This window comes from Centroberyx affinis, unplaced genomic scaffold (genome assembly GCF_046629955.1).
Source record: "Centroberyx affinis isolate AG114_WGS23_722 - 3 ecotype Tasmania unplaced genomic scaffold, CSIRO-AGI_Caff_v1 ptg004379l_1, whole genome shotgun sequence".
NCBI lineage: Eukaryota > Metazoa > Chordata > Actinopteri > Beryciformes > Berycidae > Centroberyx > Centroberyx affinis.
Genome location: NW_027282072.1, coordinates 92,187 through 116,900, shown reverse-complemented (window position 1 = coordinate 116,900; position 24,714 = coordinate 92,187). Strand labels below are relative to the sequence as shown.

General features: G+C 38.3%; 1 protein-coding gene across 2 annotated transcripts; it reads right to left on the bottom strand.

Annotated features, from left to right (window-relative positions):
• Window positions 1–550: 550 nt before the first annotated feature.
• On the bottom strand, window positions 551–21,228 carry adgrf3b (adhesion G protein-coupled receptor F3b). Of its 2 annotated transcripts, XM_071543812.1 has the most exons (18): window positions 21,094–21,228; window positions 17,722–17,782; window positions 17,039–17,075; window positions 14,761–14,913; window positions 13,666–13,821; window positions 13,313–13,374; window positions 13,037–13,095; window positions 9,849–9,973; window positions 8,408–8,638; window positions 7,236–7,472; window positions 6,702–6,842; window positions 6,342–6,541; window positions 6,018–6,203; window positions 4,368–5,672; window positions 4,240–4,281; window positions 3,827–3,862; window positions 3,665–3,741; window positions 551–2,428 (listed from the first exon to the last, which is right to left on the bottom strand). In XM_071543812.1, exons 2-17 carry the CDS (start codon window positions 17,773–17,775, stop codon window positions 3,673–3,675), a joined length of 3,093 nt encoding a protein of 1,030 aa, XP_071399913.1. In that variant the 5' UTR covers window positions 17,776–17,782; window positions 21,094–21,228; the 3' UTR covers window positions 551–2,428; window positions 3,665–3,672. The 2 variants fall into 2 exon arrangements, with proteins under 2 accessions (XP_071399913.1, XP_071399914.1); XM_071543813.1 differs by lacking the exon at window positions 6,018–6,203.
• Between the last annotated feature and the right edge of the window lie 3,486 nt (window positions 21,229–24,714).

Sequence of the window (24,714 nt, the reverse complement as noted above, 5' to 3'; positions counted from 1 at the left end):
GACAAGATTAGTTGAATGTTTTCCTCAAAGTGGGTCTTGAGGTGAAACATAGTTTCTCAAATCTGAATCCCAGGCTGAAAAAGTTGAAGTCTGTGCTAGGGAAAATGTGTAATTAAATCTTTTCAATAACCAAGTCCCCCAAAAATACAAATAAGCATAGGGTTCATGATTAAAATTAAGGCTTTTATTATAAAGTATTTTAAATTAAGAACAGCGCAAGAAAATCAGGACCAAAAGGGGAACAGATACGGAAACTAAACCAAAAATGTCCCCCAATCACCACTGCAATTAAAAATTATAGGGGAAACACTACAGCCAACAGAACATAGTACATCTATAACAACCATATTGACAACATTGATAGGATGCTTCAACCTCTGTGTCCTATGTGCAATGTGTGTATTTGTATGTGAAGAGCAATCATATACTGTATGTAGTCTATTGGAGGGATTAATGCTATGAAAATGAATGTTTGAACTGAAATCTGTCAATTGTGCATAGCATGAAGAATGATTAAAAACAAGTGTTATATTAATGTTCTTTTATTTCATTGGATATTTTATGACACATATATAGTAGTTACACACACAAACAGTATACAGGCAACAGCAGGCCGATGTAAAGTGAAGCACTTTGGTTCATGTAAAATAGTATAAATTTACAGCAATTGCTATTCAACAAAACTATTACACCAAGCCTGACTATTCCTAAATAATCTATTTTGTTTTATGTACAAAAAACTTCCAATAAATTGGTTTCAATGGATATGGATTAAAAACCTCTCCTTAAAGCTATACCTTGATAGTTTCAATTTCAGTCTTTTGTTTTTCACTTATGAGGCACTTTTCATGTACATGGAAAACAATCTCTGTGTTTGTTCTACCCTTAAAATGGCATATTAACATTGCTAACATCCTGCCATTACCATCCCTACCTTGTTAACTTGTTAGTGGTACAGACTGGTTTCAGTGTGGAATGCTAATTACGTTAACTGAAGTGCCAGTTCAGATGTTATTTCCCATCCTGACATCCCTACATTTGTAATGAGTGTTTGGTGATGAAAAAATATCAGACCAAAATTCAAAATGTCAAAGTATCCCTTTAAGTTCATGGAGCAAGTGCATAAAATGGTGGCCTCATGGACTGACATCATTACCCATCCCACAGTGTAAAGCTAATAAAGAAATAGTGGTTGTGTTTTACATTATTGGGTATGTAAGGAGGACCACATGACGGCAACCAAGGAGGCTGTCATACTTATGCATTTGGTTCATTCATTATTTTTCAGAAAGCAGTTTAAGACAGTAACCATTAACAAATCACACAGTAACTATAGTTTACATGGAAAAACTTCACATAATAGCGCCAAATAAAAATCTACGCTATTAAAATGTCATCAGAGCTACAGAAACTTAGCCTGTTTTATAGCTACAACAAAATCTCTCTTACTCGCAAGATTTTACATAAATAGTATATGTTGATAATGAAAATATGCATATTTTAGAAGCATCTCTGACATTTATCTACTCTCTATATGGGATTGCCCCATCGTCAAAGATTTTTGTAACAAAATTTAAATTGGCACATTACAGCATACGACTCCACCCCTCTTTATTTTTACCCGATGATCTGCCAAGTACAAACTCACTGAACTGACATCCGAAACTTCTTCTGATAGGTTTCACAATTGCAAAAGATTTATTTAACCTAATTGGAACTAAAGACAAAATACTGTTCTAAATCACCAGATTGGCATAATAGGTAAACATTTGAACAAGTAACTTTATCTCTTAAAAAATTATCAAAATACATTTTTATGATGAAAACATAAAAACCATGTAAGGTATGGAAGATAAGTCTATGGTCAGACCCTATGGCAGATGCTCTCTCTTTTTTTTTCTCAGTATAACAAAATCAGCAGATGACATGCAGATTAATGACAAACATTTGTAATTTTCATTAAAAAAAAGAAAAAAGAAAAAAGGGCTCATAATTGAGAGAAAACATCTTGTTAAGGTAGAATAGGCTTATTTTTTCTTTTTAAACAAATGCAATGCGCATCTGCACAGGGCCTATCAAAGAGAAAATAAAAATGTATACAGGAACTCTTAGTTTCCAGGGCAGGTTTTGAGATTGATTTTAAGTCAGTTCTGTGTCAGAAAGTGAAGTCTTTATCCAGACTCAGTTATTTTCAAATGATGATGATGATGATGATTATACTTTTCAATCAATTGAATGGATATATTCAGAACATTCGTCTCCTATTTCACAAAACTCATTTATTTATTTATTTTCACCTTGACCATAGTAGCTGTCAAGGAACTAGTCCAATACGAAGCAAATTGCAAGATGTCTTCTCTTGTAGGCTTTAAATGGAGTTGCGTGCATGTGAGTTGCAGTCTCCTTTGGTTTGCTCAGTAATCACATTCTGAAATGCAGAGATGATCAAATATTTATAACATATATAAGGCGGATTTGCACACCCTCAAATAGATTTTCTGTCGATATGGGCACACAACTGATATTTTCATTGCTATTTAAACAATCAGAATAGGATAGGATAGAATAATAGTTTTTTTTGTACTGCACTTCCAAAAAAATAAAAATAACAAAGCTATTTCCATTCGAGAAACAATATATCATACATAAATCTGGTTTTGAAGACCCAAGATACCCCAGACGTAACCCAAGATGGGAAGTAGGGTGGCATTGTGATTAGGAAAAACACCCTTCAAATGGAAGACCTGGGATTAACACCCTGTGAGAGGCCTGAGGTCCAGATTCACTAACATTGTTTTGCAAGGGCGATCGGCGGATTTTCTACACATAAGTTGCATGAGTTTTGTCTTATTCACTGAGAGATTTATGCAAATTAAGTGAAAATAAGAGCACTGTGCAAGCAAATAGCCCCTTTATCATATTTTATTTATTCCTGTAAACTCTTTATGCCACCTTTCAACGGATCTTTTATGCACTACAATAATTTGGGGGAGTTGGTGTTGCGAAATGCTATTGAATTGGGTGCAATTTCGATTTGCATGGCCTCACCTACAAATACACATTATGTGGGCAAAATAATAAAATCTACATATAATTTACATATGCATGACCATAACAGGGTGTCCTGGTGTCTCAGTGGTCTAAGGTGCGTACCATGTAACCGCAACGTCCTGGGTTCTTTCCTGTCTATCTCTGCCGTCAACTGGCCAAAAATGGTCAAAATGGCCAAAAAAATTCACTTTAAAAAAAAACTAATATAAAAAAAGGACACTTTATTTTTTGAGTAGCGTTATTAGGAACGCTTTCCATTCTTCTTCCACACTTAGTGAATACCATGGTATTCTGATTTGGTTTCTGATTTTGGTGATATAGCACATGCTCTTCCCTACACAAATTGAACGTTATGTTTTTATAAAGAAGGCATGAACAGACAGTCAGACCACAAACATCATGAACATTAAAAATATAGAACTGTGTGGAGAGTATCACCAAACTCAGATGTGATCAGAACATGACATCTTTTCACTTGGACTGCAATTTAAATGCAGCCATAGGTTTGAAATTCAGTGCTCACTGAAATGGTAAAGATGTAGCATTGAAGTTGCAAGAAATTCATGGACACAAGTAAAAGAGTGGATAATAATGACACAAATATAATACAGACCTCAATCTTCATCTGTCTTTTGAGTTTGTGGTGGCAGTCAAATTTCTCATGCTCTCACTTTTTCCTTTTGATGGTGTCTGAGGGGAGAGATGAACTAAATTAAGCATGCATGTTTCCTTCATTTTATGATGTATAACTGGACAGACCTGATTCTAAACTTACCTTAGCCATTATGAGCTTGAACAGTTCTTCTCGAACCTGTTATTAATAACACAAATGGGTTGGTTTATAGTCAAAGGAGCTGATAGATAAATTGGTAACCCTTCCTTTTGCAGTCACCCTATTTACCAGATAAACACATGGCAAGAATAGTAAGTTACAAAGTAATTTAATTGGAATTGGAATTTAAATTTGGGCTGTTACCATCCTAAACATGTCCAGTGCAGTTACCTGAATTGATGAGTAATACCAGTGATTTTTCAAAATAATTCAGCCATTTCTAAGTATTCTACTTAGTACTTGGTAAATACCTAGTATTTAAGGTGACTGTAAAATTGAAGGGTTACCGATATAATCAACACATGACAGTGACAGAGTGATAAATAATGATTGATAAAGATACTTGACCATCCTACCTTTTGCTCTGCAAAACATCCTGTTAGAAAAATGAAGAGGCCCTGAAAATAAAGACGAGTTTAGTATAACAATTTTCAAACATTTATTTTTGGACAGACATTGCAGATTTTTAACTGTTTTAAAATACCTGGAAGGAATTGAGGATGGTGAAACTGTAAGCAACAATAGCATACATGATCCCCTTTTTGCCTTCCAGACTCAATTGAACGAAGCCAAGAATCCATGTTACTCCAAAGACCGGTGTTAGGAAGACTACCACCTTGAGGATACTTTTGGCCGTCTCCTTGTCATCTGCCTTGCTGCCATCAGGGACTGAGGACTTCAGCAGAGTTAGAATGACCACAGCCATGGAAAAGAGGTTTGTTATGAGGACAGTTCCCACAGGGAGGAGGAAAGCGTGCATGGAGCCTTTCAAGAGCCCGTCGAAGGTGAGCCAGCAATTCTCATTGTGATAGGGCTTTTCGGTGTATTTGTAATACACATAGCTGGCTCCCACTATGATGACTGGGATAAAATAGCCTATGATGCTGGAGAAGAACATAAAGACTCTTTTCCTTAGCGGGTTAAAGACAAAGATGAGCTGGTGGATGAGCATGACACTCAGGGACAGCATCCAGCCAAACATGGCCAGGAAAAAGAAGTGTTTGCACACAGTCAAGGCTAGGCACCAGGTGTCGCTGAGCTTGTTAGGAAAGGAGGAAGCCAAGAAACTGCAGTCAGCCAGGAAGAGGCAGAGGGAGATGTTCACCATGGCGGTGTGGCGGAAGTGTGAGAGGTTGGTCTTGACTACAGATGACCACACCAGAGCCTCAATGATGAGGAAGAGCAGCAAGCAGCAGATGGACACACCCAGGCCCACGTAAGTGATCTCGTCTAGGAACGGGAGGTCGACGGGCGTCTTGGACATGAGGACAGAGAACGAGGTCAGGTGGTTACACTGGCAAAGGGTACGGTTACCATGACTAGGTTTCAACGTGCAACCTTCATCTGACCAATCATTCTTTTTGGGGTCCCAGAAGACGCAGAAAAATTTTTCGCGATCCGGTTCGTTCTTGGGGAAGTTCAGTGTGATTTGTACGGACGAATCAGTGCTGCCCTCCAGTGTGGCTGATATTAAGAGGCTGGAGCGGTCCGTGTCGTGGAAGTTGTTTGTTAATTTCTCCATTAGATTTTTCACAGCGACAGTTTTGAAGATTCCGGAGGTCCTGTTCATACTGACACCAATGTCAAACACGGAGGTATTGCAGTCAGGTTTTGAGCAGATTTGGAGGTCTAGATTTTCAGTGTTGCATCGTTCGCTGTTGTTGACCTTGATATTCTTCACTAGACCCTCCACAGACTGGAGGTAATGTGACGACATGGACTCTTCAAGGGATTTGTTGACCCCATCCCATGTCTGATTCAGCATGTTGCTTGCTGCGCCAAGAAACTCCTAAAATGGACAATAAATAATTTCAGTGCTCAGTTACAGTATACTATCAGGTAAAAAAAATTGTATCTCAAAAACATCAACTTTTAAGGAACCCAGAAACAAAGCCAACCAATTCATCCTTTAACTGAAACTACAACATGAAAATTACGAGGTTTTCACAAGACGACAGCAATATGCTAAAATAATACACAGTATCAGAGGATACAGAGCTTTATGACAGCTTCATCTGTATTAAGTCATAAAATACAACATACGTAATCCGAAGTTTGAAATATGATACATGAAAGCGAGGCTGCATGTCTGGTAATTAGAGCAAGAATATTAGTAATCCACAAGGGGGCTTACAGGAAAGACATCTTCTTTCAAGTCGATATTTTCTGATGCACCGGCCATTGTATTTAGAACATTGATGGATGCGGTCAAGTCAGCCATATTGTCATTTGTATCTGTAATGGGTCTAGAGCTGTTCTTGAGCCCCTCAAATATATCCATAGCCACCTCCTGGGTAGCCCCTAGTCCCTGCTTGAAGTTCTAGAAAAGTAACAATACAGAATCTCCATATTGTCATTTGTAACAATGTACAAAGCACACAGTTTTTCAAAATAGTGATTTGTGTCATTTCTGCACAAAATGTTTCTCAATAGTGTTGAATTGTAATGCCACACTCACCTCTGCTGCATTCAAAACTTTTTTCAGCTGTACCCTGACACAGTAGGAGTACACAATCAGCCATTGACCGCCTTCACATGTCCGTGACTTATAACCAACCCTGCCCTCTTCACATGTGTGATTAACCACTGTGTCTCCATCCGGGGTGTTTGGCCATTCCTCACCATTTAACACTTCTTTGCTGCAAAATCTCTTACCAGCTACAAAAAAAAAAATGTTAATCGTGAGGTGATGCTTTAATTATGTCCACATCAAATCATACTTAAAACATTTTTCATCTCTAAATTAAAATTCATTAAAATGTTGTATTTGTGAATAGGAATTTGTTCTTAATGTATACTTTATTAAAAGTTCATTTACCATAAATCACTGGAATATCCACTCTTTCACTTTTTTGTTGATGCCTCATGTTCTTAAAAGTGATGCTGACATATTGCGCATCGGTGGTGGGTTTGCAATTGATCTGAGCTTTAACGCTGTAGATGAGGTTATCCCCAGAAGCTTAAAAGGAAGTTGGATATTAGCCTCAGTTATTTTGATCAATTCAATTCACATCCACACAGTTCCGAAGCATAAGTCATTCATTCATTCATTCATTCATTCATTCATTTCAGCTTACTTGAAGTACCACATATAGGAACTGAAATGAGCACCAGGAGCTTCAGACAATCATAGGGGAATATTTGAAAGGTAAATTAGCAATTAGCATGTCTGTGACTGACAGCTTACCTGGAGTTCCAGTAAACTCCACATTTACATCTATTACTCCAAGCAATGTCAAAACATATATATTAAGCGGGCTTGTTTTGTGCTGCGGCCTCTTTCTTCTGAATGGGATTTACGACAGACAGACAGACAGATAGACAGATAGATAGATAGATCCTTTTGTCTTACCTGTGGGATCTACTTGAACTTCATTTTCGCCTCGGTAGGACCATGTAACATTAAATGTCTCTGTTTGGTTCAGGATGGTGGCATTGACCTTCACCTCGACAAACGTGTTTCCCTTCGAACAGTCTGCTGTCAGAGGATTGCTTGTCATGGTGACCTCATCAGGCAGGAGCGCCACAGCCAGCTCTGTCTTGGCTGTGTGCCTGACCGACCCACTGGTGAATCCGCACTCATACGTGCCTGTGGGGAACATTTAAGTTACGCTCACATTGCAGCTGAAAGTTTTCCAATTCAGATTTTTTTGTCCCTCACATATGACACCGATCTGATGTTTTTTAATCAGTGTGATCAGCAAAAAGCTGCATGGAGTCGCGTTTTTTTTTTCAATTCTGACCTAGACCACGTGGATATGTGGCAGGGCTGTAGTACTTGAGTCCAGTGTCAGTCTCGACATCACTTTTCTGACGTGGACTTGTCTTGGTAAATTAGTTTTGTTAAAAAATGAGACATTAACCACTTAAAATAACTGCCACCTACTTTTACAAAATGGCTGCTGAAACCTTTCTGCAGATAGAATCATTGTTTATTTAAAAAAATAAATTGAAATTGAATTGTACAATGGATATACACCATTTCAGAATTAAAGCCCTTCATTTAATTGTTTCTTACTGTACACACTAGTAAAGATCAGTCTTGACTTATAAATTAAGATAAACTTCTGAGTGTATGCCTAGTTTAGATTGTGGAGTAGGTGAACTTCTACTACTACATGCTACAAGAAAGGCTATAAGGGTCCTACGTGAAATATAGTCTGTGTGTTGTAGAAAGCTTGCATCTCCAAAACATCAACTCTTCAAGAATTTAGAAAAATAGACTGATTTTCCTATTGATGCCCATGTACATTTTATGTCAATGAAGTGTTTTGTTCCACTATGACAAAATTATCACTGGCATAAAAGTCATATTAAATATAATTAAGTCACTTAATATTTGTTTGCAAAATTGTAAACATTTTGAGGATGTATCATGAGTATTTTTTATTGAGATATGAATATCAGGTTACTTTTTTGCCATAAGGTGGATTTTTAGTGTTTTAGAATGACACTCATAGATAATTGAGAGCTACATACACATGATATAGGCAAGTATAGCCACTGTGAATCCTCTGTACTTGCCTGCCCACTTGCCTGTCACCTGACTGAGGTTGACCTCAGTACAAGACTTGTATTCCTCTGTGGAGCAGTTGTTGTTCAGCTTCACCACACTACCGTTGTTGAGCTCAAATCGCTCATTCCTCCTGCTCATGTTCCAGCCAGAGCTGCCTGTAGCCTCTTCAAAGGTGCATTTCAGTGTCAGGTTTGAGAGGTAGCACACCGAAGTGTTTGGGGCTTCCATGGCGATTATTCCTGTGTGAGGAGCGGCGATACAAATACACATTATTACATACACATTATTAGGGTTGGGTAAAATACACATTATTAGGGTTGGGTAACAATGAATTACATGTAGCAAAATTGCAGTAATCAGAAACAAGATCCCTCCATCAAAGTTGTACTAGTGGTAAAGCTATTATGGCCTTTCAAAGTTTGAAATTTTGACCTTTTTGAGCTTTTAAAAACCCACTTGTATAGGCTGGCGTTTTTATAAGTTTGTTGCTTTGCAATTCTTATTGGTTTTATTTGTCTTTTAATTTTGTTTTGTTGTTTATCTTGCTTTTATTGTTGAGTGTTTGTTTCTGTTTATAAATTGTATTTTACTTGCTGTTTTCATTCCGTGCACTTTATGCATTTTTATTATCAACTGTGAAGCACTTTGTGACTGCTGTTTTGAAAAGTGCTATATAAATAAAAGTAACTAACTAACTAACTTTAATCATATCACACCCATCAAGTAAATCAGTGTAATTTTCTAAGCAAAACAAAGTGCCAAAATGCATAATTTTGTCAAAATCAGACCAATGGTGTCTGGTATGTCACCTCTGGTATCACTTTTGACAGATGGTGACAATGTAGCCATTTGGAAATTGTGCTTTAATTTGCTGTTTTGGAATGTTGTTTTCTACAATAAAGAAACCACAAATTGTATTGTAGTCTGATTTGGCAGCTTGAAGTGGTCATTGCTGTGGTGTTTTTGCACTGCACTTCCCAGAGATCACACTGATTTTCTGTTAATGAAGTTTGAGTTTCTGTAGGTACCAGTCTTTACTTTGTCTGTTCAGTCATGATGGCTATTGCTGCTCATGCTAACTACCAAGTTATTTGTATATTTATTCCAAACAAACTACTGTTACTGCCTTAGTAGTAGTGCAAGGTTAGAAATGTCCAAAGATTTTATTTTTGGTCTGTTCAAGAGACAATATGATGCATTGTGGCCAGATTATAATCACATAACCAGTGCAAAACATGACATAATACTGAAATACACACAATGTGCAAACGCCCCAGAAGCTGAATGCTTTATGGTCTGACTGTACAGCTAATAGCAATCTTATTTTGTTTCTTTTGATTATGGTATGATGTGTTCATACCATAATCAAAAGAAACAAAATAGCACACACAAAAAAGTTAAAATATTTTGAGCAATTGTGTCACAAATTGTGACACTTTACTTACTAACCTAAAGTGTCAACCAGAACTGAAGCATCAAGACTGGATTCCAGGGTTGTCACTGCATGCTGAAGTCGAAAAGTCTCAAATCGGACACTGACTTTTGCCTCAAAGTCAGCAATGTGGTTGCTCTCCCTTAGAAGGAGTTGGCAAAGGGTGAACGAAAGATCATAGGTTAATGATTACAGTGTAATCTTTTTTTTTTTGTGACAATAGTAATTTTAACAGCAATTAAATTGTATTTGCATTGATGTCTTTGACCCATATTACAGCCATATTTCATTCCGGTAGACTAAAAATTGTCTTTTTCCAGCATGAGCAACATGACTCTGTGAATGTGAACCTCCAACATGAGCTGCCTCTTCAAGCATCTCCCGACACCCCAATATATTAATCAGTCATCGTGACCAGACAAAGGGACCATGGAAAAGATAAAAAAAGAGCACAGGGAAAAACATTCTCTTTGTCACCCAAAACAGCATACTTCTATAAGTCCTCTAGGTTTAGTAGGTCTTCTCTGCCAAGAAAACGTAATGGATGACAACATATTTAAACACACTTTTATCCACAATCAATCAGTTATTGTATGAGGAACAATAGAGTGCAAAGGAGGCAAGTGATACATGTGCGGATATTACACAGCTATGCTCACAGATATGTGCAACTCAACATCAGAGTTTCAATGCACACCTGGACAGCAGCTCTTTAGAAACATTATTCCTTACAACCAATAGGATAAACTGGCGAAAGAGATAGACTGAGAGGGCAAATGATTAACAAGTAAGTCCCATCAACTGACTACTGAGACTATATGCTAACTTGACAGATATGATGCACTTTGGCAATAATAAGCTGCTGTCTGTGTAATTGCATGCACTTTCTTGTGCTTTCTAATGTTATAAATCAATCATTTTTTTGTCACTACCAGGCTCAGAGCAAGGGACAAATATATATATTTCAATTAACTGCTTCTATGTCTTCTAGCTAGCTTACTGTTCTAGCAATGTCTTCCTCGCTTCTACCTCGGTTGGCTGCACCCCTCTCTTGAATTAGCCATCATTGGTCTATGGGCATCATTGGTCTATAGCTATTGGCTATTCAGAAAGTCGCCAGATGACGTCATATGATAATTTACATATCAATAGGCTATATAACCTGCAGTCTCCGCTCTCAGCGGAGGGAGGGAGGCAACGCTGTGTTGGAAGCACTGTCATCATCAGACCTCACTGGATTAAGACAAGGAAGTAGAGCAAACCAGCATCAGCCATACCAATTTATTGGCAAATAGTTTGTGATTCAACACATTTACATTGTTCCCCATGGTCAGAAAAAGTCGCCAGATTTGTCGCTAGTCGCTTTTGAGAAATAAAGTCACCGGGGGGTCTGAAAAGTCGCTAAATCTAGTGGCCAAGTGGCTCATAGTCGCCAAGTTGGCTAGCACTCAGTGTAGCAGGTCAGAAAACTGAGTATCTAAACATTTTCAGGAAGCTAGCTAAAGCATGTTTATGTCTGTTACAATTTCCAGTGTTACCTTCCTTTAAGTTTTTGTAGATGCTTTGAAGAAGGATGACAAATGGAAGCAAAGCAAAAATAGATGAATCAGGGGTGTAGTGCTACCAAATTTTTTGAGGGGGCACAATTCAAACAGGTCCACAATTCAAATCAAAAGAGAACAACATGAACGGGGCTTGCCGACTTGGCAATAACCACATTTTTAGGAGGACACATCCTTTACAAGGCACTAACACATGAAGGAACGGGGAGCATGTTTTATTGAGGAATGCACCGTGATCTCACAAAAATACATGAAATGAACATGACCTCTAAAACAGCGACTTACGTGTTGTGGACACGTATTACAGTAAAAAAAAACGGGTGCCATGCCATTGTTCCAACTGCCCATTATTCCGAAACCCCAATAGTCCAAAAACTCCATGCCTGGCTCCATCCACAACCGTGGCTTCTGACAGCCTTGACCGTAAGCTTGCTCTAACCCTAACTTCAGTGATCCCATGCCTCAACCCAACCACCTCCGGGATAACGGGCCGTCGGACAAATGGGCTTTCGGTCCAATGGGTGGACATTTTTCGGACTATTGGGGTTTTGCAATAATGGGCCGTCGGAACAATGAGCAGTCCCCAAAAAAACGTACCTCCACCACGACCTGAATTATGTTCCTCCACCACGAATTTAAATATGTTTCTCTATCACAAATTTGAAAACTTTCCTCCGCCATGAATTGAATTACGTCCCAAAGGTTGGTTAATGGTTAAATTCAGGCAAGTAAAACGACTTTGGTTAAATTTAGGCAAGTAAAACAAGTTTGGTTAAGGTTAGGGTTAGACAACTAAAACAACTTGGTTAAGGTTAGAGAGATGGTTTGGTCATGGTTAAATAAGAAAAGCGTTCGTTAAAAATGAAAGTGTGACTTAGGGTTGCATGTCCTCTGGTAACGCTGGGAATCGAACCTCAGTCTCCGACATCAAAGACAAATGTATACGCCCACCCACCATCCCCGACTACATCACCCTTACTAGCCACCGTGCTATTTCAATGTCACACTACTTCCTGTTTATAGTCGTGTCGCCTTCACATAACCGTATCGTGCTGGGAACACGTAAATGTAACACAGTTCCACCAACATGTAATTCGCTGTTAACATGTAGTGTTAATTTAACGTTTTTCTGTGAGATCAGTCTGGAGGAATCACAACAATATTTTGTGAAATGACAAACTATGCTGTGTTGTGGACACAAAAATTGTGAAGATTACCTTTCTCCACCACAAAAAGATTTTGTAACAATAGCACAACCTGAACATGGCATTTTTACATGGTCATTGCATGAAAATACTAGCCAACATTTTAGGCTAGTTCTGGTAAGTAAAACAACTTTGGTTAATGTTGGGGTTAAAGGCAGTCTATGTAAGATTTTCACTTGAATCTAGCCACAAGCTTCTCAGTAGGTCTAAAGATATGGTGGAGGGATGAATTTCTACTCTATTCATTCCCTATTTGGTTTGTCGCTATAGTCAACTAATTGTATTTGTTACAGGCCATGTGTTAAAGTGTTAATATGTGTTAATATGTTCCTATGTTCAAATATACAATACTGCACTATAAGACTGTGGTAGGTAAAAAGGGCTTCTTTGGTACAAAAGGAATTACATAAAATGTATCTAATCAATATCTTACAATACCTCTGTCCAGTGATATTCATGCCCTCAAAGCCATTCAGTGTTTTCAAGGCAGTTTCAACCTGAAAAAATAAATAGAGTATCATGTCATTTAGGTTTGCGTTTTTGTCAATAAAGGAGACCTGTCACACAAATATAAACAAAAATATGAAGGGATCAAAAAATATAAAAAGTATGAGTGAAGAAAAGTACGTAACCAGAAAGAGAGTAGAAAAAAAAGACAATTCTGACAAGCGTCTTCAGAACTATGTACAAACTTGAAGTGAGAGTGAAAGGTACCTGGTCACATTTGCTCTTATCCCAGGTGCTAGATTTCAGTGTAACTGATCCATTGATGTGAACTGCGTTAATTGCAAAGATTATCATGACTATCAATTCTGATACACATACAGTAACAATAAGTATATTTGTCTACTTTAATATTCAGAAACATTTCTAAATTACAGGTCCCTCATCTTTTTTTATTACAATGTTAAATACAAATTAACAAAATCATTTGTGATACTTTATGAATGGTTCAACAGAAAATAGCAGTGCAAATACTAAAAAGACAGAGGAAAAGTTAAATGTACTTATGCTATATTCGTTGTATTCACCAGTCAACATAGAACAACTGGCATCAAGTCTGTTACCTTTGACTTTGGCAATGCAGAGGGGTGTGTAGTGGGACACATTCTTGAAACAAGAAGACTCATTGCAACATGTTGTGGTATTGTAGCATACGTCATTGCTCCAAATGTAACCTTCAGAGCAGTTGCAAGTCGTTTCGTCTCCAACAAGCAGGCACTCTAGACAGAGAAAAACAATAACCACATCCTTAAAAGGAAGGTTTAGGGGCGTCCTGGTAGCTCAGTGGTCTAAGGCAGTGGTTGTCAATGTGGGGTCAAGGGACCACCAGGGGTCCTTGAGGGTGTTCCAGGGGGTCCCCAGCAAACTGATGAATTGTTAAACTTCAGCATTATTTCATTTACAAGAAGTTAACACAGTTAAAGTGAAATGTAATTAAAATGTAGAAGAATGACTGTTGTGATCATAGTTTCTCTGTTGTCTCTCTACCTACAATACAGATAGTCATGGGATTCTGGACAAAATAATATCTGACAATAAAAATATTCTCAGATTTGGGTCCGAGAGACAAAATCTCATCAGATGGGGTCTATGGCTCTAATGTGGACTGAATTAGGGTCCTTGATATGAAAAAGGTTGAGAATCACTGGTCTAAGGCACATACCATGTAAATGTGATTATTTTACAGTGGTTTTGAGTGTGATTCAGCCAATCAGAACTGAGGACTGGAACTATCTGTTTGTGATCCTTTTTTTTAAATATTTTGTCCATACATATGAACAACTGTATACCGCCTTTTAAGGTAATTTTGCCTCGAAGGAGGTCATTGGTCAGTGCAGGTCAAGAAACCTTATGAAGAACAGCCATTTTGGTCCTCTACTGATGCTCCAAAATCAAACCAAGGTCAGAGTAGACATGTCACAGTGGTGATGTGGCACTTGATGCTTTTACTACATGTTGAGTAATTGTAAAACGTTTTGTTTTTGAAAACTCCCATGTCCAATGCTTCCAGCACATTTCTGCCTTAAGGCATACACCATGATATGTTGCATGATATGTTGCATGCCCCCTCCACCTCTTCAATTTTCCCTCCACTGCAGTAAAGAAGACATGCTTTGGAATAATAATCTCAGAAAGAAGAAAGCGTTCCAGCACAATACCTGCTACCAGTTCAGACTGTGAGATGGTCACTTTGTGAATATTTCCAGTGTCATCTTTTACTTCCAACTCACTAGTGGTATTCAAAACTGACAGGATGGTGCTGGCTTCCAGGGTAACATTGCTCTCCACCATTAGCTCAGCAATGTAGATATCTAAAACAATAACATGAGAGACAATAACGTTTGCTTCACATTCACACACATTCACACCTGGGAGCTGCCCAGCACAACCACAATTTGATCCTGGTGGCCATTGAGCAGCTCCACTGAGCAACTGGGGATTAAGTGCTTCACTTATAATGTCATTAGGCAATTTCTAATTTTGTTGATGTTCATCACTTTCAAGCATTGTGCTCAGTTCATCTGTAATATTACACTCAAAAGCTGGGGGGAAACAAAATATGCCTCCTGTCTCTCTTGTGGTACTGCCGAGGCTAAATATCTATTTGCCTATTGTATGTCAGTGAAGTAATATTATGCAGGATAATTTGAATCAACAGTAAACAGTGACTTGTCCGAGCAAGTCAAATAGCTTTTAGGAAATCATTACATAAAAATTCATGTTTGCATTTAAGTGTGAGAAGTGCTAAACAAGCACAGTAACAAAAATCAGTCTATGTAATCCATATAATAAAATGAACATATTATGAAAGTATTAATATATATAAATAAATATATTATAATATATTGTATGTTAACATCCTGTAAGTGTTCATATATGTAACACATGACCCTGTCCTAGACAAGAAAAATTGTCATTTAAATCTAATTTTATAGCTGCTTTAAAGGATACGGCTAGTGTTTTTAAATACATTTGTTATCGTCAACAAATCCTATGAAAATAACGAAATCAACAATGCATTTGCTCTACTCCCATTACTTTCCGACTTCCCACGTACCGTTTTTAGCCTTCAAACTGAAGTCATTGGCTCCAATTGTAAGCTAAAAACCTTGAAATACAGCTCACAAAGACATAGTTTCAATTTTAACAAGACTAGGTCAAAACCTAGTATATGGCTGGACCGTGTATGAGTGTGCCACGTGCCATGGCCGACCAATGGTGTAACTAACTCCACTGTAGACTGCTAATACAGAATAATAGTCCATACATCCATACTGATCGTTCCAGCGCGTCCCGTCTCTCTCTCCACCGCTGTCGTCTCCACCCACGGCCCGCATTGATCCTGCCGATCCAAGCGCCAGGCGCTCTGTTACCCGTCGGTGCCGAAAACGCTGTACGCCGGACACCGGGGGCGCATCGTCGTCGGGACCCCGGCCGAAATCTCGGCCGGATCATCGGGAACAAATCGGCGGCCAGCTAGTGGCACTGGCCGGAACCGTGGCCCCGGGAAACTTCGGGAAGGTCGGAAATAAGCCCTCGGCATGATGAAACCTCCATGCTTGTTTGTGTCTCTCTCAGAACAGAGGGGCTTCAGGTGGACTGAGCTCGCGCATATGCATCGACATAAACGGTGATATGATATAATTGTATAGATTCTACTTTAGCTTCAGCTTACATCCATGATATTGGTCAGCCTGCTTACTGTGTGGGATAAATGGGCTCCTGATCTCAGCGGAGAAACTAGACGGCGGAGAAAACGAAACTGAAATTTATGGCTCTGTGATCCTATGATGTGCCACGTGCCACGGCCGAACAATGGTGTAACTTGATCACTCAGTCAGTCAGTCAGTCAGTCAGTCAGTCAGTCAGTCAGTGACAGACATTCGCGTTTGTAAGGCTGGCCCCGCTGTTGCGGTCCAGCCAAAAATTGCTAATTGTTACCACGAAAAGTAAGGCTGTTGTAGTTATTACCAAATCAAATTAAAATGGGAACAAATTCTTCATTACGCCGGGGACTATTTTCGGTGCTATGGCACTACTTTCCTGAGATCGCAAACGTGTTTACGGGTGGCTTATTAAGTTGTTTGAGGAAAAAGTCGGCTGGCCTGGTGCATCACAATGATGAAATATGTTGCCCAGAGCAACGGCATGGCTCTTTGACGTGTTTTTAATAGTTTTTTTTAATACAGTGGAGTTCTATGGCTACTGAGACATGGCTTTATTGGGCTACATGGACGAGACTTGTAGCAAAACAAATTCATTGCTGATTTTGTTATTTTCATAGGATTTGTTGACAGTAAGAAATGCATTAAAAAACACCAGCCTTATCCTTTAATAGGTCTTTCAGTGTATTATCGGTCCAGCTGACAATATATGGAGGTTTTCTGTGGTATTTTACCGAAGCATCCTTCATGATAATGTAGCAAAGTGACTCACCCATCGGCGTTTGCTCAGAGAGGGAGATCTGGTATATCTGGTAGATTTAATTCAGACTGGTTAAAATATATTAATTTACAGGTCCAAAAAACTTTTCAGATTGTCAAATATACATGGACATACACTCCAAAATTGCCTGTAATGTTACAGCATAATTCTCAAAAAATGAATAGAATGGGGAAAAAAAAGTAAAAACCCACATGTGAATTCAAAGCACATGCTTTTTGGACACGTTAATTTTCATATGCGAACAATTTTTTACTTCAATCACATGTGACAGTTTTAACTTCAGGTCAAAATTTCAGGTCATGTTTTCACCTGCCATTATATAATAATTTTGGCTTCACATGTGAAAACTTAATTTCATATGAAAAGAGACAATTCACAGGTGAAAATGTCATTTTCACAAAACCAACATGTATCCAAAAAAGCACATTTGCTTTGAATTCATGTGGGTTTTCGCATGTGACATGATGTGACGTGTAAGGGAAATTTAAACACATGCTCTATTAGCATAAGTCTTTACAATCTTTGCATATTTTGTTCATTACATCTGATAACATCTGATTTCTAAGCTATGGAGAAGTGGGATTCTACCAAAAAATGCTGTTGGTAAACTACATCACACATAAAATAATGCAATCCATGAATATATTATACACTTGATTGAGAAGCATCATTACCGGATAGTAGATGAATACAGCTCCAACCAGGAACTGAAGAGACCTGGACTGCATTGTTATTCTGGTGGAAAACAAAATCAAACAGATAAACCAACAATGGAATCAACATGAACAATGAACAGTAGGGTAGAAAACTGAAAAATCAACACTTATTAACACTAGAAAATGTGCTTTTAGGCTGATTGACTGATTTTCAAGACTGGACCGAATCCATCTCCCACTGTGGCTAAATGTTTGTTGCCATAGCACTGTGCTGTAAAAGACGATGGTGTGATCATAGAAATTAATGGCCGCTTTCACCTGCTGTTGCAAAGACAGACTCAGCTCCTCTGTTTTCAAACCACAAGACTTAATGGTAAGGGTAATACAGGTGTTTTTTTAAGTGTGCCCATTGTCAGGTGGCCCCTCTCCTTGAGAAAAGAAACCGTTTGCTGCTATTAATTCCTGAAATCCAGAATGGAAAACAACTCACACAGACTTAAAAATTGCCCAAGCTAGATAATTCGTCACAGTACACATGAAGCCTCAATTTGGTTTTGTCAGAGTTTCTGTCTTATCTATATTTTGTTGGGCCCGAGTTGAGCGTTTTCATATCAGTGCTGCTTTACATTACGCTCTGCTTACTGTCAATCACCCGACACCCACAGGAAGAAAATCAGGAAATAATCTCTCAAAGCATATCACCTTACAAACTTTGTTGTCACATTCATGTTATCCATCCATTCACATCCATCTTATTTGGGCATCTTTGTTTGCCGGGACAGCAGTTAATTTCAAGATGGTTTTGTCACCGTAGAGTTTGTATTTAAACAACGGTGAAAAATTTGTAAATGTTAAAAAAATCTAATTGCATGCATCATGCATTGCAAAATGATTGGGGCAAATGTAAACTAGATGTAGACAGAAGTAAATGGGTTATAAGGCTGGTGTCTTTTAATGCATTGCTTACCGTCAACAAATCCTATGAAAATAACAAAATTAGCAATGATTTTGTTTTGCCAACAAGTCTCGTCCATGTAGTCGGTGCCAAATGAAGCCATGTCCCAGCAGCCATAGAACTCCATTGTATTAAAAAAAAAAGGTTAAAAACATGTCAAAGAGCCATGCTGCTGCTCTGGGCAGAATATTTCATCATTGTGATGCACCGGGCCAGCCAACTTTTTCCTCAAACAACTTGCCGGCTGTAAATACATTTGCGATCTCAGAAGAATTTGTTCCCATTTGAATTTGATTTGGTAATAACTACAACAGCCTGACTTTTTGTGGTAACAGTTAGCAATTTTTAAAACTGAAACTTTGTCTTTTTGAGCTGTATTTCAAGGTTTTTAGCTTACAATTGGAGCCAATGACTTCCGGGTTGACGGCTAAAAATGGTACGTGGGAAGTCAGAAAGTAAAGGGAGTAGAGCAAACGCATTGTTGATTTTGTTATTTTCATAGGATTTGTTGATGGTAAGTAATGCAGTAAAAAACACCAGTCGTATTTGTCTCTATTAGCTGTCTCAACACAACCCAAAAGAGTCTGTATTTGACTATGAATCCTACAGCGGTGCATCTGTGCTGATTTCCAATTTAAGTTCATTCTAAAGTTTACTTTAGACTCTTATCACCAGCTAGCTTTTTTTCCCCGAAGAACAGCAAGCTAATCATTTAGCTAGTCAAACTTGGGTTTGCATCACTTTGCATTTCCATCATTTATACAAACAGCAGGCAACCAGTTGGTGGTTTTGACTGCTTCCTGGAACAGTGCACTGGTCACTGGTCACTCCCACCCACATCGATGTGCGCACACACCCATATGGTCAAGGGCATATGGACTTGGTACAGTGTATACCCACCTCATTTTCTTGTGAAAGTACGACATACCTACCATGACTTACCCATTTGAACTTTGTACAGTTTATAACCACCTTATTTTCTTGTGAAGGTAGGACATACCTTACACATATGTTATATGAATATTGGACCAACAGTACAGCCAACTCAAAACAGACACATAGGTCACTTAGGTCTTCTGACTCTTCGCTCTAGACTTAAAACTACAGGTGATCAAGCCTTTGAAACTATGGCTCCTAAACCGTGGAACGCTCTTTCATTAGACTTGAGATCTGCGGACTGTTGACAATTCTGTTCAGACTGGCCTTTGATTAGCCTCTGTGTCTGTAATGCGTTATTGTTTTTATATCTTTTTGTTTCAAGGTCTTATTGTTTTTTTACTGTTTTCTGGCCTTATTTGAACTATTTTACTCTTGTGAAGCACTTTGTGACTTTGCTCTGTGAAAGATGCTATATAAAAATAAGCAGACACACCCATATGGACACACACACACATACAAATAAACATACGCACATACACACACACATTAATTCGTGCGCACACACATGCACATGTACACACGTACGCATACATTAACTAACCTTTCTGTACTTTCAGACACCATAATAATGCCATCAAATATATTAAACATTGCACACACACAATAGCTTTATTTACGGTATGTCAGATTAGAAAATCAGTTATTAAAGATAAAACTGTAAAACAGTTTGACGTGTTTAGGTTTTCAGGATATTGTTGCTTAATCCAGGGTCATAATTTTGCTATTGCTGCTGACTGTTGAAGCCTGAAGAGCATAAAGGGGAATATCATTCAATATGTTATCCCTGTGTTTGGGGGTAATTCAGTCTGCCTTAGTGAACATTCACTACACTAGTTTTTCAGACCCCTGGTAAAACTGCTGCATTTTTTTGCTTCAGAACCATTAGTCCTAGAATAAAAGTAAAAATACTCATTCAATCATTCTGATTCCACACAGCTAGTCACTCATTTGTTGTCAATGATATCACAAATCAGTGTCTTGGTTCTCTGGTTTTTGGCACTGGAACAAATACTGACTGGACAATTCTCAATCACAGGAATAACATTTGAACTGTTAAATTGAGCAGTAGTTCATCTTTACTGTGACAGGATCTGAGTTTCTAAAGGCATAAGTAGGAACCAAAATTCTCAGGAGAGCTGTTTTCAAATTTAGACAAGATCCAGTCAGCTCAGACTTAGAGCATGCAGGGCTTTATGGACCGACAGAGAAATAAGTAAAAGAAATCAGGGTGTAGTTCATGTGACATATTAATTTAACTTGTAGAGTAAACAGTATATCAATTTAACGTGCATCTGCCCATGTGGACTATAGTGCATTTGCTTTGTCGTTTTCTCACAAGTTATCACATTTTTTTGTTGTGGAGAAAAATTCTTTAAAGTACAGTAGTACTAGTGGAATCCAGCACTGGCAGTATCCTGTTCAGATCGCCTCATTAATCCAGCCCTTCAGTGAAATACAGGCAGCCAAAACACATTACATTCAAAAAATACTCTCACCTTGGCCGTAGATGCTCTACTTGTCCAGAAAGCAGATGTTTTACCAGTGTACCTGGGTGTAATTAGCAGATTTAAAGCAGTCTGTACTCCATAGCCAGCAGGTGCCCATCAGAATTAGACAACATTCAAAGTGAGTGAGCGCGTCTGTCGGAACGGAGGTGAGTTGGACTAGAAAGACTCTTGGAGAACTGGAGAGGGGCGTGGGAGAGTATGTGTGTGTACGTGTGTCTGTGGCGGAGAGGTTATGGCGCACATTGTGCCGAAAGCCCATTTGCATTGATGGTATCTCTCCATGCCATCTGGACTGGTCAACACAGGGACAGAGCGTTTCAACTTTCCATGGATATTTGTCTACCAAATCAAGCATTCTCCTTCAAGTTCTCCTTCAGCTTTCAAAGCACTACATCAGGCACTTCCATTCTGAAAAAGAACAAATAACACACATATGGGTTGTTTAGGGAGGTAACATTGGCTTAAGTTGACTTAAATTACATCATCACTGTGGAATAGACTAATCATCCTCTTTGTCAAGAGCAAGCAGAGCAATCACTCAACGTTCTCTCTAGACCGTTCTAAACTAAACTTTTCTCATTTTTGTTATCAGTAACGTTATCCCCTTTACTTCAGGTTAGCTAGTTAACACTAGTTCGATAGTTAGTTAGCGTTTGCTTTCTCTGTTACTAGCAACACTTGCAACTGTGCTTCATCAGTAAGTAGGATTATATTTTTCAAGCAAACTCAAGGATCTCTGAGGCTCTGGGATGCTTTGCTATATAAAAGCACAGTACTTGTGCAGTGCAAGCTCTGATTGTGTTCAGAATAAATCAGTAGCATGCACAGACTCTGACAGGTGCAATATTAGTATTTCTGGATTATCTCACTTGCTTTATTCAAATACTAGCTATCTGTATGTTGGTATTCAGTAACTGAAAATTTAACTTTCATTCACAAGTTGCAATAAGAGTCAGTTCTCTTTTTGGGGTCTGCGGGCCCTTAAGAATTGCAAGTGAAACTGCATTAGGTCGCTGAACGTGAAGTGTGCATTTGAGAATGCAAGTTCAGTGGACTTCACCATAAATAAATGTAACTCCACTGTCCAGGTCGAGTTAAACTCCACCCAAAGTGGGTTTGGCGCTGTCACAAGATCAAGTTGGTTGACTTTGAAAATCACTAACACTGTCAAGTGTTCACTCACCAAAACCAAAAAAGAGGCTATTTTAGCTTCTCTTCATTGGCTTCCGGTAAGTTTTAGAATTGATTTTAAGATATTATTGATGACTTTTAAGGCCTGTTCTGGACTCGCACCCAAGTACATCTCAGATCTTCTGACACCGTATGTGCCCGGTCGCAACCTGAGGTCCTCAGCCAAGGCTCTGCTAGCCATTCCACAATCACAGCTGAGGACCAAGGGTGACCGGGCCTTTTCTGTTAGGGCCCCCACTCTCTGGAACAACCTCCCTGAGGAGATCAGACTGGCAAGCTCCTTATCCTCTTTTAAATCCCTCTTAAAGACATAGTTTTATAAGTGTGCTTTCTCAGGGCTTGTGGTCTGATTTCACTTTCACCATTTAAGTCACCTCTTAAAACCTATTATTATACAAAGTCATTCTCTTGTTCCTTATTTTATTGATTATCTTAATTATTTTATAATGTTTTATTTTACTTATTATACTCCTCATATTCCTCCTTCCCAATGTTGTATAACCTTTAAACTGTTTTAAAATAGTTTTTACTTGTTGACCACCATTTTAATTTGTCTTGTGAAGCACTTTGTAACTTTGTTTTGAAAGGTGCTATATAAATAAAGTTTATTATTATTATTAGTATTATTAAGTGTCCCCAGCACATGAAATGCAGTCTGTAAATCAATTGTAACCCTAACCCTATTTTAAACAAATTGCCCACTGCCTAAGCTCTGCATTTCAATTCATTACTTTATTGCCTTTATTGCCTCAGTGCAGCTCTTAAGAACAGACAACAAAACACACACATAAATAAATAAAATATATGAAATAAGAACAGCAAAAACAGTTATCACATTTATACATTCAAACATACATAATACATAATATACTTAATATGATAAAGTCCTAAAGTGCTTTGTGCTGCTACATTTGTTTGTTTGAGGGCTTTCTCAAATAATATCTTCACACTGAGAAGCAAGTGCAAATTAATGCCACATAGAAACCAAGACTGGGTTTGCTGAACAGTAGCCTACAGATTTGCCTCAGTCAACGTTTGGTGGCCATATTGGTATAGCTACACGCAATGTTATGCTGTGTTTACCCTGCAGAACCCTGCAGTACAATACAGGGCCTGAGCCACAGTCAGGCTATGCAAATCAGTCAACAGCCCTACAAAGACAAATAATACACAAATAACCACAGGCAGAATAGGACTGCTATGTTGTTATTGGCGCTGTCTGCTTCCTAAATATTTGTTTTAGACAGTAGAAGTAGAAACAATTGTAGGGATAGTGTAGAAAAGAAAGTTGTGACAGGATTAAACAGTTTTTCCAATTGTCATTCTTGCACTGTAATTGAGATCCTGACTAAATATGTCATGTACAGTATATGCCGAGTCAAATTCCTTGCCCTGTACTTTGAAGGCTAAGCCACTGTCAGTTTTGAACTTTGTACTTTGAAGGTTTGTATTTTTTGATCATCTGTAAGTCCTATTTATCATGAACCAATATTTTCTACAACTGAGTTGTTTTAAGGTCAAGACTTTATTTGTGCCAAATGGGAGAAACTTGGAGCAGCAAGGCTTTAAACACAACACATCCAGAATTCACAACGGATGAAATACAGAGAAAACATGTAAGACATGGTAAATAAACACATTAAGACGTCAAATGAACAATGTAAAGTGGCAAAAACAAACAGCCAAGCAGGGGCATAAATGAGAACTTGAGTCTGTTGGATTTACCGTCGCTTGTGGTTGCCTGAACCTGCAACACAAAGGGAGTGACTAGGGCGGTTTATGATATTCTGGACTTTGCGGAAGACTTGTTTTACATACACATTAGTGGTGTGCCGAATGCTAATGACCTTATTTGATACTTTCACTGTGCAGTTTTGTTTTTCACTCTCAGGCTTAGAGACTGGAAGCTGACAGCTTATTGAATAAAATATACACAGAGCAGAGAAATCATTGTTCTATTCATGTTAAAAACATCAGGCTTTCATGAAACTACAGTCTCTATTGGCCCTTCTTTCAAATTGTCAGTATTAAGATCAAAATTTACTTTAGAAACAATTATAGCTCCCAAATACTGATATATATCCGCAACTTCAATATTCTGATCATTAATAATAGTTGCAGGTGAAGGCAGGGCTTTTTCTCCCAAATCTGTTGCCATACATTTTGTTTTGGATACATTAGGTTTCAGAAATGCATCACTACACATTTGTTATCTACAAGTGATATGTATTAATATAACAAGTGGGCCTTAAATTAAAATACAGTGCAAGTATATACTGTAAGCATACATAGACTGAGGATTATTGTTTTCTGAAACACAAATGAAAGCATAGATGGGTATTGGAGTTTTACAGGGCTTAGCTTTTTTACATGTGCGCACACACACACACACACACACAGTCACTTGTTGCATGTTGT